This window comes from Tamandua tetradactyla, chromosome 3 (assembly GCF_023851605.1).
Source record: "Tamandua tetradactyla isolate mTamTet1 chromosome 3, mTamTet1.pri, whole genome shotgun sequence".
NCBI classification, from domain to species: Eukaryota; Metazoa; Chordata; class Mammalia; order Pilosa; family Myrmecophagidae; genus Tamandua; species Tamandua tetradactyla.
In genome coordinates, this window is record NC_135329.1 from 79,907,972 (window position 1) to 79,923,658 (window position 15,687).

The 15,687-nt window shown below is 39.0% G+C and overlaps 2 protein-coding genes across 5 annotated transcripts in view; one reads left to right on the forward strand and one right to left on the reverse strand.

Annotated features, from left to right (window-relative positions):
* The window catches only part of HDLBP (high density lipoprotein binding protein), a 106,963-nt gene extending 101,133 nt beyond the window's left edge, over positions 1-5,830 (reverse strand). For both annotated transcript variants that reach the window (XM_077153339.1, XM_077153340.1), the window contains exon 1: positions 5,642-5,830. The gene's annotated coding sequence lies outside the window, so the exon portion shown is untranslated. The remainder of the gene's footprint in view (positions 1-5,641) is intronic.
* Positions 5,831-5,941: 111 nt separating this feature from the next.
* The window catches only part of SEPTIN2 (septin 2), a 49,460-nt gene continuing 39,714 nt past the window's right edge, over positions 5,942-15,687 (forward strand). For 2 of the 3 annotated variants that reach the window (XM_077153343.1, XM_077153345.1), the window contains exons 1-3: positions 5,942-6,028; positions 12,892-12,921; positions 14,572-14,692. In XM_077153343.1, coding sequence (XP_077009458.1) covers positions 12,913-12,921; positions 14,572-14,692 — 130 coding nt within the window. In that variant the 5' untranslated portion in view covers positions 5,942-6,028; positions 12,892-12,912. The remainder of the gene's footprint in view (positions 6,029-12,891; positions 12,922-14,571; positions 14,693-15,687) is intronic. The other variant, XM_077153344.1, reaches the window with a different exon arrangement.

The following is a 15,687-nucleotide window of genomic DNA, read 5'->3' on the forward strand; positions in this document are numbered from 1 at the left end:
CTGACTTTGGAGCTTGACAATTTCACTCTAACGTGTCTTGGCGTAGATCTCTTTTGAGTCAATCCTGCCTGGAGTTCGTTTAGCTTCCTGGATGTGTACATTCATGTCTTTCACCAGATTTGGGAAGTTTGGGGCCATTATTTCTTCAAATACTTTTTCTGCCCCCTTTTCTCTCTTTTGTCTTTCTGGAACTCCAATTATGTATATGTTGGTACACTTTGTTGATGTCTCATAGGTCCCTAAGACTTTGTTCATTTTTCTTCATTATTTTTTCCTTCTGTTCCTCACATGGAATAATTTTAATCATTTTGTCTTCAAGTTCGCTGATGTTTCTTTCTTTCTGTTCAAATCTGCTGTTGAATTCATCTGATATTTTTATTTCAATTATTGTACTTTTGCAGCTCCAAAATTTGTTTGGTTCCATTATATAACTCCCATCTCTTTATTTTGTTCTGATGTTTTCCCAATTTCCTGTAGATCTTAGTATATGGATTCTGTTAGTTCAGTGAACATATTCAAGACAGTTCACTTACAGTCTTTTTAATAGTTTTAATGTATGTGCTTCCTCAGAGAAGAGTCACAGTATTATGGTATGGAGGCCTGAATTCTGGCTCTACCGCTCAGTACTCTGGCTTGCTGACTCCCAATTCACCTTGCCTGCCTTGGCACCTCCCACATAAAGCGCAAATAATAATATATCTAGTTCTTACAGTTGACGGGAAAAGTGAAAATGCTGTGAACAGGTTCTGGCACATGGTAACCCTTCATGTCAGCCCCTCCATCACTTAATACTTGGCTGCAACCCTTCAAAGGCTCCAAAGGCCTTGCGATCCTTTTGCTCTGAGCATTAGCCCCTTTTTTGACTTCCCTTTTTCTCTCCTACTACCCTCTCACTTACTCTGCTTTACACTGGTTTTCTAGCACATTCCTCTACAAGTTAAAACACATTCCTGCCCCAGTGCCTTTACTAGTGCCTTTCTACTTAGAATGTTCTTCCCTAGACAGCTATCCAGATATTTCTCTGGGAAATCTGAAGAGACTGAAATAAAGTGACATGGGGCACTGTAGGGATATGAAGGATATGCCTTTGCTGGAATGCCAGTTGGCAGCCCCAATCACAAGCTCAGAGACCTCTGGGATAGAAGCAGGTATGAAGACATCACAAGATAGTCAAGCAAAAACTCAAAATTACAGTGAAAAACTAAAAACAAAAACCAAGTGCAAAGGTAGTTCAGTGGCAGAATTCTCGTTTGCCATGCAGGAGACCTGGTTTATTCCTGGTCCATGTACTCCCCCAAAAAACAAACAAACAAACAAACAAACAAAAATTCAACAAACGGTGCTGCAATAATGGGATACTCACATGGAAAAGTACAGAAATGTGACTCCATCATACCGCATACAAAAAAACAAACAAAAACCAGTCTGAAGCAAGCAGTGACTTTACTGAAAAGAAACCATAAAAGAAAAACTCACTGATATCCTCAGAGAGATAAAAGGAGATGCTGCAGGCATGAAACAAATCAGGAGGGTGTAAAATAGAAATACTGACAAAACAAGAGAATGTGCTTAGAAAGAAAATGAGAAAAATTCAACAGAAGGCCTTAAGAGAAAGGTGAAAATATCTTCCAGATAGAAAGTGGAAAACATAAGATTACAGTACAATTCAGAAGGTCCAATAGTTGAATTCCAGAAAAAAAGAGAAACAGAATGGGAAGAAATCAAAGAAATAAATCAAGAAAATTTCCCATCATTAATGAACATGAGTTTCCAAATATAGGAGCAGATAAAGTAGGCAGGGCAACAGATGTCAACAGACAACAAGAGGTATCACTGCTCTTGGTGTTTTGAACTTTAGAGAGAAAATTCTTCCTACTCTAGAGTGGAAAACAAAATCACACAAGCAAATGCTGTGGAATCAAAGTGGTTTAAGACTCTCTTTCCAAGAACTTTGAGAGCTGGAAGACAGAAAAGCAAAATAAATGTGCAACCTAGAATGCTGAATAGAGCCAAACTCTCACTCAGGTATGAGAGTAAAATAAAGCATTTTTAGACTCAGAGCCTCAAAATTTCATCTTCCATGCACCTTTTCTCAGAGAGAACAAAAGCAAGAAAGAGGAAGATATGGGTTTCAGAAAACAGGATTCAAGTAGAATGCTAAAATCTGCAGGATGATGGTGAAAGAATATTCCTGATAGTCAAGACTTGAGCAAGTCAAAGGCTTTGGAAGAGATTTATTCAAGAAGAAATTAATAAAATACTGAATTGCATTTTATACAATTGATAAAAATGAATACTGAACTAATCAAATTAAAGATAAACCTACTTTGGAAAGCCACAGGAAGATATTTCTGTGTGTATTTGTATTTGTGTGCACTGAGGGCAGAAAGGTGAAGAAAGCTAGAAACTTCACATCTGCTCTAAGTACAAAGTGAAGAGACAATGTATAAAAGGAAGGCAGAGGGAGGAATGATAAAAAAAAGTACATCATGCATATACCCTTTGAGAGCTGGAGGGAAAGACCAAAGGAATCAGCTAAGAGTAGAAAGTAGGTGTTTCTACTCAGGAGGAAATAGGATAGAGGGAAGGAGACTGATAATTTTTTTTTCTTAAAAAATTTTCTAGAAGTAGTTGACCTTTTAAGTTATATAAGAGTAATACTCTTGAATTGAAGTAAAATGAAATTTTAATTGTAAAATTCATATTATTGCCAATAAAAATTATTAAGGGACTATATACACAATTAATTATTACAAGATTAGCAGCAAGCATCAGCGAGATGCCTGACAGTGTGACATGACTTTCAGACATGTTTCAGAACCTGTATCTAGCTGTTCCCAAACAGCATTCGAAGAACTTCAGTGTGCCTGGTAAAGCAACAGCCTACCAGGGATATCACTTCTGAAACATTTCTGGTTTTAGAAATATAAAAAACAGCTTGCTTTAGCCCCAAAATAACTATGCAATCTATTTCTAAAAAATGTTATACAGATGAAATGCTTTCTTGGGTTTCCAAATATTTAACAGTTTACCTGCTTTTACAATTTAAGGGAAAAGGAATTCTGATACAGCATTTTGGTTGGGCTCTCTGGCTGATTTTCTACTTTAAACCTTCTTCACAACGTGAGCCTTGGACTTGTTGTCACCACAACTGAGAACTCAGTGGCACTGTGATTCTGCCAGGAGAAAAGTCTTCCTACAGTCTCCGTGGAGTTATGTTGAAAGAACCATGCCAAATCAAAGACCACTCACTACTCCAAAGATAATGTTCTCTGCTCACATCCTTTCGGAAAATAATTCAGTTATAACTGGGAAGCACTAGGGAAGGATCTATCTGACCCACTATAGATGACAAATTACCCCAGGATACACAGTGTAATCACTGAAATCCTGTTCACATCAGAGTGTCTTAAGTTATCTTAAGGACATGAAGTCCTTCACAACACGACTCAGACAAACTCTCCACTGTTCAAGAGGGGGCAGAACACCAAATTCTCAATCTGTTGTCCATAAATGTCAGGCCTTCTTTTTGCATAAACTAGACTTCCTGTCTAGAACACCCCATTGTGCCAAGCTTAGCTTAAAAAAACTCTTACTCATCTTTAAACCCCAGTTCAAGGACAACAATCTTTGTGAAGACTTCCTAACAGGTAATCACTTCCTCCTCTTTCCTATCTCCATACCTTGTATATATTTCTATCACTGCATTGCAATCTTTTTTATTTTTAAACAAGTGACTCTTCCATGCTAGATCATAAGTTGCTCGAGGAAAAGAAAAAATGTCTGTATCATCTTCACCTTGGTATTGTCAGAAACCTGAACATGTCTGTCGCTCAGCAGTTGACAATAAATGTTTTTTAATTAAACTACTGAAGAAGTGAGGCCATGAGGCTCAGACAATCAAAACTCCAAAGCAACAAAATAAAGGGAAAAACACTAATGAGTCAAGAAGTACCCCCCTCAGGCCACAGAGAAGTCAGTTTGGCCACCAGAGAAGGCAACATAAGTCAGCCTCTGCACAGAGGCACTAAGGAACCTGGGTTGACTTCACCCTAGAAGTGCTCTCCTTGTACTCAATGTAAATTTTACCCAAGTAACTTTAACTTGATTCCAGAAAAGGTGAGGTAAGTCCCTTATGTTGTATCAACAGTGCTTGCTGATACATAATGGTAGGTGGAGTAAAGGTTAACCCTCATTGGCTTTCAAACGTTGTATCTGAAGATTCGAGAGAGAATGCTTAGTTTTCTCCAGAGCTTAAGACCTTGCCATAGGTTTCAGACCCAGGGCTCTAAGTACAAATGATGGAAGCCATTCTTAACTAAACACCTTCTCAATTACTTTAAAACACTGCTTCCAAGTATCCATTGTTAAATCTACTTAACGAATTTAGCTTGGTGGTACTTATAAGTGTTCAAATGATCAAAATATAAAGCCCCTAGACACTAGGTTTCACCTACATTTTTCACTGTCCCAGGTTTGCTTCTGAAAACGAACTTATCAACGTAGTACAGCGGTACCAACCGCCTCAAACAAAATCCTAATGGTGACTTGCCCTATCTTAACAGACACTTAGTGACAAGAAAGAGTCCGATTATCCTATGAATCTTAGGACACATGATAAAGTGCCAAACTGAAAGGCAAGTAAACCCGTTACTAAAAACGTATACATACCCTTAGACGTTTCATTTGACTATAAGCATTGTTTACTAAACAAAACATAATTCCATTTTCTCTTGGTTCTACACGGGTAGGTCTGACGCGCTCATTTTCTGAGTCGCATGGAAGAGGATACACAGCAGCCAGCCTTGAGCACCTACACAGTGTGCAAAAGCTGCTGAGCACAAACATAATCTTAAAATATTCCTGTGTCAGAGACAGTTTCAGGTTCTCAACACTATGTCTGTCACCCGCAGAGACTCCAAAAATGTGTTTCCTTTCAGGGATAATCTAGAAAAGCTTCCTGCACGAGTGGTATTGGAAGGCCTCCAGGTCACACGAGAGTAAGGGGTGGTGGCGTGGGGGCCCGGACAGCCCGAGCCGGGGACGCAAACCCCAGGCGCGGGCTAGCCCCGCTCCCGTCCTGGCAAGGCCTCAGCAGGACATTGCACCGTCCCATTTCCGAACACGTGAGGAAGCGGGCCCTCCCAGGGCCTCACCACGCGCCCCAGACCATGAGAGAAAAGTAAGGGGCCGGCGAGGGGCCGGAGTCCGCAGGCATCCCGTTCGCCCTCAGATCCCGGCGGCAGGCCCAGCAGTGGGCAAAGAGCCGGAGCAAAGAAGCCACGTCCCCCGGGACAGATGCCCAACTCTATGGTCGATGGAGTGGCCCGCCAGCCCCACGTGACACGCGCGCCGCCAATCCGGGCGAGGCTTGGTACCATCGAGACGACGGCTGCCCAAGACCAGAGTAGCTCTGCTCAGCCGGTCGTCTTCCCTCAGCTAGCGCCGTCCCAGCCCTCCCAGCTCGGTGCTGCCGCCATCTTTCTGGAGGAGAGGCCCAGAGCGAAGACGCCCCCCTCCCCGAGATCGATCCACACTCCTACCACCCTCCCCCGTCCGCCTCTCCTCAGTCACTTGACTCCTTCTAAAGAAACGCCTTTCCCCCCATTCTAGTTACCCGCAAGGCAAAGGATCACATTACCTGTTCCACTCTTATTAGCGTAAGGAAACCAGGCTCATAAGGTAGGAACTGTGGCGAAACAGGGACAAGCCGCCATCTTGGTAAAGGAGAAGAGGCTACGCTTGACCTCCCCCCCACCCCCAGCCTCTATATGTCCAACGGCCGTGGGAGGGGCTCAGCGCCTGCGCAGAGGCGCAAAACCCTGACGGATTTACGCCTGCGTATTCGGAAGCTGGGGCGTGGGGGAGGGGGGAGGACAGACTGTGTTGGGACAAGAGTTGGCAAGGGGCGGGGCAACGTGGTGACGCAGGCCGACAGCACGCCGGGCGGGGCCGGGCGCGAGCTGGTCGCTGGCGCTGGGCGGGGCCGTGGCGCGGTCAGTTGGCGCCTGATCATCGGTTGTCTGCGGTGAGTGTTGCGTTTTTGGTCCCGCCGCTTTGGTGGGCATGCTGTGCCTCGGCACTCCCGAGAAGGCTCGGGGCTGTCCCCGCTGGCCCTGGCCCCTTGGGGAGGGTGCCCGCTCGTCCGGGCCTCAGGGCCGCGCGGGGGTGGCGGTCGCTCAGCCGCTGTGGGAGAGGGGAGCGGGAGGGGGGAGGGGGGAGGGGTGGCCGCACCCTGGGTTGCTTGGTGGCCCCTGGGTCGCACCCACCGGGCCTATGTGCACCCGCCCCAAATTCTGGGAGTCGCTTTGCACATCCTAAATAGAAGGCTTGGGGTCTTGGATACCCCCAGCCGCTGCCGTGGCTAGGGAAATTTGGGTGAAAGGCCTTAAGGAAAAATATGAAGTCTTACCAGGCTCTTTTAAGCAGGGTGGCCATCTTGTCACTTTTGTGTGTGTGTGTGTGTGAGATCTTTTATCCTAAAAACGTGTATGACGTGTTAAGCCAGTTCCTGTCAGTATTTCCAAACCTTAAGAGCCCTTGTTTCTGCTATTGGCAGAAAGTAACCCCTCAAGAGACATTTATTGCCTTTAATTAAGCTTGAAGTGGTCATCGAGGCGTTCGTTATTGAATGTGTGGTGGGCAGTGGACAAGCCGATAAGGCCTCTACGCTGTGGAATTTACTTCTGCAGTGGCGTTGAAGCAGAGACTAGACAGGGTTAATATGAGGGAGGGGCAGAAGGAGAGTGAAGAGGGGTCTCGCCATTTGTACAGAGAGCTGAAGGATAACCGTTCAAGCCTGTGGCTACTGTAGCCCTTCTGAAAAAGTGATGTGGCCCATAGTACCCTCGGAGATGTGGCCTCCTACCTTTCTGACCTCACGCCTGTCCATACCATCCCTACACAAAGACAGGCCACTTTCCCTAAACAGTTGATGTGGTCTTCCTCACCTTTGGCCTTCACTGCTGCACCTTTTCTGCCTTTTACTGCTCTGGTGTGTGGCCTTGGCTTGAATTAGATCCCTCCAGTGAGGATTAGTTGTTTGCCTGGCAGCCACTGGGCCCTGTACCAACCCTTTATCTTTTAACCCCTTAGCCTTGTGAGGGACAGGGGATGGATTGAGCTGGCTACTATCCATTGCCCTTTACAGGGACCAGCACATAGTAGGTCTGCAGATAATTCTTGAATGATACAAATAAATCATTGTCATGCTTCAAGATTTGTTTTAGTGTTCCACAGTAGCCTGGGTTGTATTTGTTTTCACTCAAAGTGCATATTGCTATGTTCCTTGCATCTCTGGACCCCACTGAAGGTTGTTCTGTGGTAGGCTGCACATGTACTGTGTTACCTTCTTAAAATCCAAAGAATCTGAATTCAAAACCCATCCAGTCCCAAAGATTTGGGGTAAGGGATTATGGACCTTCAGGGTCCTACATTACAAAACTAAAAGTCAGTTTTATCTGTCTGTTCTTTGTCTCCCTCATTCTTTAGTTTTAGAAAATTTGGTTTCTTATATGTGATTTGGGATGAGTGTGTTGCTCTTTGGAAGACAGAAGCAGGTCAATGATAAAAAATTTAAATAATCATGGCATCTCGAATGAGCTCAACCTGAAATAATAAGATGTTCATTTTTGAGGTTTAGGGCATCTGATTGGAGTGCACCCAAAGGCTTAGATTATTCACACTGCTCAACAATCTGTGTTGCTGGATCAAGGCTTTCTCACTGAAAACTGGGCATACTCCAGAGGTTCAACTTTCCTCTTTCAACTTTGATTTTACATTGGTTGAATAATAACTTAAGTTGTCCTAGTGTATTGAAGTTATACTGCAGAAGAAAACTGAAACTTAGTAAACTTAACACAGAGTTAAAATGTCCTTTAAGATCTCCTAGCCTATTCCAATAATGGTATTCTATTTTCCCAAATAGAATCATTATCCTTGATGCCTCAGGATAGGTCTTGAGTGGGAGGGAACTGACAGGCATGAAAGTCACCCTTCTCTCTCATGAAATACCCTCAGCCCTACTGAACAGGATAAGAGGTGATGAGCACTCTCCTCTCCTTAGCATTTATTCTTCCATGGGAACATGAAAGTCATTTTATACAGTTCTTTAAAAAAAAAAGTCACACCCATGACATCCAGGGTTGAAAGTCTCCCTGGTGACATGGGAGATGACTCCTAGGGATGGATCTAGCCATGGCACCATGCGATCGACAATTCCATCCTGACCAAAAGCGGGAAAAGAAGTGTAACTGAGAAAGTTTCAGTGGCAGAGAGAGTTGAAATAGAGTCAGAAGGCTACTCTGGAGGTTCCTCTTTTTCCGCAAGCTTCAGTTAGACCTTGCTACCTATCATAACCTGCTAACCCCCAACCAGGACCATTCCAGCCAATCCTAAAGAACACCTAGGGCATTATGTAAGATTCCACAAGAGTTCCATGCAATAGAGTAACTTTCCAGTAACGTACAACCTCCAGATGGGTCCTTGGTCCAGAAAAGTCCTGAAACCTAGAGGGCCCAGCCCATCTCCCTACCCCATATTAGTTACAACTCCTTCCAACATGGAAGAGTTAGAATAGCCATAGCCCAAAAACCCCTAAAGAGAGGAATGGAAAGATCAGAGGTGATAGTGGAGTTATACAGTGAAGATAGAATTTAACAAGTGATTATGAATGCTGAATCATTAAATTGATATCTCTTTTAAAGTTTCCAGTATCTTAGAGCAGTTAGAAGTAAAAACCTAAAATTGTGTAATCATAACACGTATCAAACTCTTTTAAACTATTGTAAATGACATTTTCTCCCATTTCTATTCTTTGGTAATTATTATAGAAACTACTGATATATCTTATACGTATCTACTGTCCAGCCACCTTACCACATTCTCTTATTCTAGAATTCTTTTTTAGCCAAACTATTTTCATTAATCATGAAAATAAATTTTCATTAATTATTTCATTTCCCTCATGTTTCTCTGCATCACTAACCTCAACAAGGTAGTATCGAATAGTCATGATGAAATTGCGATATCTAGATCTTGATTCAGATGAAGAATAAAAATTTAAGTAATGAGACAAAAATATCAATACTGGATATTTGATATAAATTATACTGTTAATTTTCTTTAAGTATGATAATTGTGTCATTTTTGAATCCTTATTTTTAACTATTCATACTGTAATATTTACTGATGAAATGTTATTTCTAATATTTGCTTCACAGTAATCCAGCTATAGAAGGTGGAAGTGGGGAAATAGATGAAACAGTATTAGCTTTGAGTTAGTAATTGTTGATAATTGTTGAGAGGATAGGTGGTATGTGAGACTTTTGTTAGTCTATTTTTGTTTACATTTGAAATTTTTCATAAGTATTTTGAAATAAATAGTAAATATGGTGACTATGGACATCACAGCCTAATTGCTTATTGTAATTTGAATATATTTAGCATTCCATTTTTCAGAGACTAGCATTTGCCATTGGTTTTTAAAAATGATCTTAATTACATTAACGTAGTTTCCTTCAGCTCATATTGATTACTTAGTGTTTACATCAGTATTGGTTGCTGAATTTTATCATACACCTCCTCAACATCTATTCATGTTTGGTTTACGCGTTTTATTTGTTATGATGGCTTATATGGATTCTTTTGGTTCGTTTCTGAAATCTAATTGCTAGGTAATATTTTATTTAGAATTTTTACATTTATACGTGAAATTGAACTACAGTTTTCTTTTTGGATACCATTGAGTTTGTTATTGAATCTGCAGTGTCTTAAAGAGATCAATTGAAGTGTTTTTCTTTTTTATGGTAATGGTTTACAATATTTAAATGAGAGCATTCAGCTCTAGTTCTGTCAGATCTTGGTCCCCATTTCATTGATTAATCTTTAATCAGCTGTTAAATGGTATTCTAGTTTTGGGTTCAGTTTTAATAACTTAGAGTAGCTAGGAAATCATCAATTTCTGCTTCATTCTCAAATTTGTGGCCATCATGTTACATATGTTATCTCCTGTGTTTGTAATTATACCTTATTTTCTGCCTTTGCTTTTTTCCCCTTGATTGGGCTTGTAAGGAATTTGTTTCAGACACACCAGCTTTTAGATTTACTTATCCATTTTAGTTCTCTTAATTTCAGTTTTTCTCTTTGTGTTCTTTAATATTATATAAAACCCAAATTCTAATCTGTTCCTGTAAAGCTTTTTCTATGAAGCTTTTCCTGTGCCCGATAGCTTTTGTTTTTGCGTTCTTTCCATTGCTTTTCTAAATAGCTTGTGATTTTGCTTTTGTTACTCTCCTTGATCTAAGAGTTACCCAGGAATGGCCCAAATAATTGGGGGTTATTTATTATTTTTCTAGATTTACCAGATCATAATTAGAGAACATTAATTGTAAAATTCTCCTTTCAAATTTGTTTAGATTTTCATTGTCTGGTACATAATAATTTTTAAATTGTTTTCTTCATTTTATTCTATTGACTTGGTTGTCTGTAGTATTAAATTAAGTTTGTTGATTATATTGTTCAGTACTTTTCTACCCTTATTCTTGTTTTACTGAATCTATCCAATTATGAGAGAAGCATGCATGTCCAGGTATCACAGTTGAATTGTATTTTTATCAAATTCACTTCTTAATTTTCAGTCTTTGCCTTACATATTCATCTGCTGTAAGGTATTGGATTATTGTAATTATTTGTATACACAGGATTACGAATGTTATATCTACTTTATAAATTTTTCCTTTTATCACTACTACGTAATGTCCCTTTTGTTTAGTACTTTTTGCCTTGTCTCACCTTGACTGATAATAATTTCTCTGCTTCCCTTTGTGTTCCTCTAGTATATCCATTTAGCCTGTCCCTTTCTTTCCAGCTGTTCTTCACCACTTTAAGTATATTTTTTCCATATAGCATATAACTGGGGGTTTTGTACGTTCTTTTTGTTGTTTGGTTTTAAACCCAGTCTGTCTCTAAAAGGAGAGAATTTGATTCTTTCGCATTTAGGCTAATGACTTAAATTCTTGAGTTTTATGCTTCTTGTCTTAATTTATAATTACTTTTCATTTTATTTGTTTCCTCTTTTTTTCCATATTTTTGCTGGTTCAATTAAATTCCTACTTGTTCCATTTTTTCCTCTTAAGTTGGAATTTCCCATGTGCTTTTTCTTGATTGGTTACTTTCCTTTTCTTCATAATCAGACACATCTTTGTTTCCTCAGCCAAGATCATTGCTATTCTATCTGACTCTTCCAGCTCTCCTTTTAGAAAGTTTTACTTCTATGCTGTCGCTCTTACCCTCTACTGTTAGGTTTTGCGGAGTAATTTAATAGTTTTAATTCTAGACTGTTAATAGAATCTTCCCCAGGATATCCCTATATATCACTTAACCTCCCAATGGTTGGTCTTTGTTCTGCTCAGAAATTTTCTGTTATTATTTTCTTTTCCTCCATCTAATCCTTTTTCTCTTTTTGGTATTGTTAAAAATGTAGGTTTCCTAGATTTCTCCTCCAAAGCTCTCATCTTTTACCTGTGATTTCCGTTGGTCTCTATTTTTGCTTTGTATTTTGTGATTTCTTATATTTCTGTTCCAAATCACATTTTATGTCTCAACTGTGACCTTTCGATTCAGCTACCAGAGTAGAGTTTTAGTTTGAAAAGCATGGTTTTTAGTTCCAGAAAAATAAACCTTCCAATACTGTGTCTTTCCTATAGAAATCTTTTTTTGTTGTTCATATTATTGTTTCCTCCTCCTTCTGCACCTTACCTGTTTGGCTCTTTGTGGGAGCTGGGAAAATGGGACAAACACAGATGGGGCCCCATCCTTCTAGATTGGATTGAGTTTAGTTTTATCTGCCTTCTTAGTCAGTAGTTCTTATTTTGAGCCCTATGCTTCATCTAGTACTCCCTGTTCTTGCCCTTAGTAATGATTTTTCATAGCAAGAAGCAGTTTGAAAACTGTATTTTAACTATTACCCCCTAAGACCTCTTCCCTTTCCCTTCAGACGCTTGAGAGTGGGGCTCACATTGGCCACTAAGGAAGAGAACCAAGACTATAAATTAGATCGTACATGAGATACAATACCATAAGGTTAAAGGTTTATCAGTCCTGCAGATCTCTTTTCTAGGTACAACCAAACCATCCTTCAGAGGCAGATGGAGCCATTTCCATTCCAAAAGGAAACTTCCAATGACAGAATTCAGGAATGTTGGACTTTGCCTTGAAACAGATAGGGAGACAAAGAAGCTTTCTAATAATTTTCTAAGCTTCAGAGAGAATCAAATTTGTCTACTGGTGTATCTTTTGATATGGTTACTTAAGATTTTAGTTAGCAGATTCCACATTTCCCAAAGCTTCAGGGTTTCTGAAATTTGGATTTAAAAAGCTGTCATACTTCTCAAGCACTAGGTCCCATTGGTCTTTTCTCCTTTTCTTAAAAGTGTATTTCACATTTCTCAACATGACCCAAACAATATCAAAGCCTAGCTTGTAAATAATGCCAGGAATCTCCACAAGATGGCAGATGGGTTCAGGTCACAGTACTTAATAGAAGGATATTTCTTCTCTGAGAGTTTCAGAAAAAGCAAAGTCCCTGATTCTGGAGGATGGGGAATGTGTCCCTTCCGTGTGTCCCTTGTGTCCAACATATAATAGTACTGAATTTTATTAAAAACATGGAATATAAGTACATATGTATATATGGTCATCGGCCTCTTAATTTCTTATGTTTAATTTTATCTTTCTGATGAGATTACTTCATCATTTCTGGGGAAATATTTGTAATTGGGAAGCTGAGTAAAGTAGACTACTAATGACTTATGTGTAAGTCTTTTGCTGGTCATTTCATGCTAAATTAAAAATCTGTATGTGTGTGACTACATGTGTACTTTTTTTTAACAGATTGACGGAACTTCGCTAACAATGTCCAAGGTAAGAGACCACACCTCATTCATGAACCCGCAGTATGAGGAAAAAAATGGCTTTACGTTTTCAGACTGTTTACAGTCAAGATTTCCAACATTTGCTGTATTTATATGATTCATTGTTTTTAGTACAACTGATAAATTCGATTTATTAAGACTAGATAAATTCTAATTTGTCATCCTTAAAGCTTTGACTTTCTCTTTTTTTTCAGGTTTCCATTTTCTTTTTCCTAAAAAGCATCGGTAAAACTCTGCTTGGCCTCCTTAGATCATTCCCAATCATATAATTTAAAATTCTAATAATGTATGATGAAATTGAAGCAGCTGTAGGCTTGATAAATTGGTTTCTACTTAGTATATTAACCCAGAGCCTTGAGCCCATTTGTTCTAGAAGACATATCCTTAGAAAAGCAGAACTTGTGGTTAAAATTTTAAGATTTTTTGCATTTTATTTTTTGCATCTATGAGCATTCATTGCTATCAGATGCATAGTCATACCAATTTCTAGTTTTACTTTTTTATAAAATTATTAACTGTTAATTATACGAATAGTATGGGACCCAGATAAACAAAAAAGAAAATTTTTAAATTAGCATAATTCTACCTTCTAGAAGTAACTACTACTGTTCACCGTGTGGTGGATATTCTTTTCATAAAAACCTGCGTATGTGTGTTGAATATATGTTTTCAAAAGGTAATCCTAAAGTAAATACTATTTTATATCTTGTCCTTTTCAGTTACTGTATCAATTGAGGTATCATTTTTGAGATTTAAAATTTCTTTTCATTTTCATTAAATATTAATAGTTGTATAGTGTTCTTTTGAACAGAGCTACTTTTTACTTGACCAGTCTTTTCTTGTATCAGGCTAAAGTACTACCAGGTGTTGTTCAATGGCAAATTTTTGTGAAATCTTGCATCAATAATAGCTTATTTTACTTTTCTGAATATATTATTAAATATTTCCAAACATAATGAAAATTGGTAAGAGTTATACAGTGAATGCCAATATGCACTACCTGGGTTCTATAACTGTACTACTCACTTTATCCAGGAATATTGATGCTTAGGTATAGTCAGCTCTGATCTTAGTCTTCTTTTCTTTGGGTCTCTGAAGCTTGAATACTCAACATCCCTGCCCTTAAATTGCCTGCTTATTGAGGCTCTGTTCCATAGAACTAGGATATAGCAAGAAAGACTTTTCCCAGATACTTCTCCACAAATGCATCTCACCTGATGTACAGGAAGTATTTCTTTTGGAAGCTGTTCTTTAGCTAAGTTTGCTGAATGGTTCCACTGTCAATTGTGATGTTACTTTGTAAACTTGATTGATTTAAACCCATAGGTATTTCTCAAGTCAAAATTTGAAATGGCTCTTAGGAAAATTAAACATACACCTTCTAATATAATGCTATGCTGCATTGCTAGAAGGATAATAATTACCAAATGTTAAATTTTGGATTGGTTTTTTCTTTGGTAAATGTTCTTAAGCAAATACCATCACTTTTCTAATAAAGGTATGACTTTTTTGGAAGTGTTGATGTACATATAATATTTTTGCAATTTTTTAGAACTTAATGTTATCACAGACCTAAATAATTACATTTAAAAACAACTGATGAGGTATTTTTCTCTATTTTTTTAAAATCTCATTTTAGCAGCAGCAAACTCAGTTTGTGAATCCTGAAACTCCTGGCTATGTTGGATTTGCAAATCTTCCCAATCAAGTGCACAGAAAATCCGTAAAAAAAGGTTTCGAGTTCACACTAATGGTGGTCGGTAAGATATTATCCTATAGACGTACTTTGCTGGCAGAATCAGATAACTTGGGAATTTGAAACTATTTATTATCTAGAAAATTATAATTTTTATTAATAAAATCAATCAACATACAGTACAAACCTTCTTAACGTATGAACATTCCATACTTGGTGTGCAATCAGTGGCTCACAATATTATTACATAGTTGTATATTCATCACCGTGATCGTTTCTCAGAACATTTACGTCACTCCAGAAAAAGAAATAAAAAGAGAAAACTCATACATACCATACCCCTTACCCCTCCCTCTCATTGACCACTAGTATTTCCCTCTACCTGATTTATTTTAACATTTGTTCCCCCTATTATTTATATATTTTTAATCCATTATTATCTAGAAAACTCTAATTGTTTTATATGTATTGAAGCTTTTACTTATTGTGCTAGCTGGCATTCTAAATGACCCCCAGCGTTCTTTGCCTCCTGATATGTGTGGCCCTTTCCACATTAAAGAGGGTTGACCTGTATAACCAGTAGGATATCACAGAAATTAAGTTGTGTGACTTCTGAGAGTAAGTTATAAAAAATATTGCCGTTGCCACTTTGTCTTCTCTTGTTTGTTATCACTCACTTGGGGAAAGCCAGCTGCTATGTTGGCTGGGCACTCAGGTAATCTTATGAAGAAGTCCACAAGGCAAGGAACTACCCGCCAGTACCTATGTGAATGACCCCTGTCTGCAACATCCTCTGGCCTTAGTAGAGCCTTATGATGACTAATCTCAGCCAATACACTGTCTATAACCTCATAATAGACTCTGAGCCAGAACCTCTCAGCTGAGACCCTCCCAAATTCCTGACCCTAAATATCCATAAGATAATAAATGTTTATTACTGTTTTAGGCCTCTAAGTTTGCAGTAATTTGTTATATATTAGTAGATAACTAATTGTCATGGTTAGGGACAGTTGTCAGCTTAGCCAGGTTGTGGTACCTGTTCATCTGATTGGGCAAGCG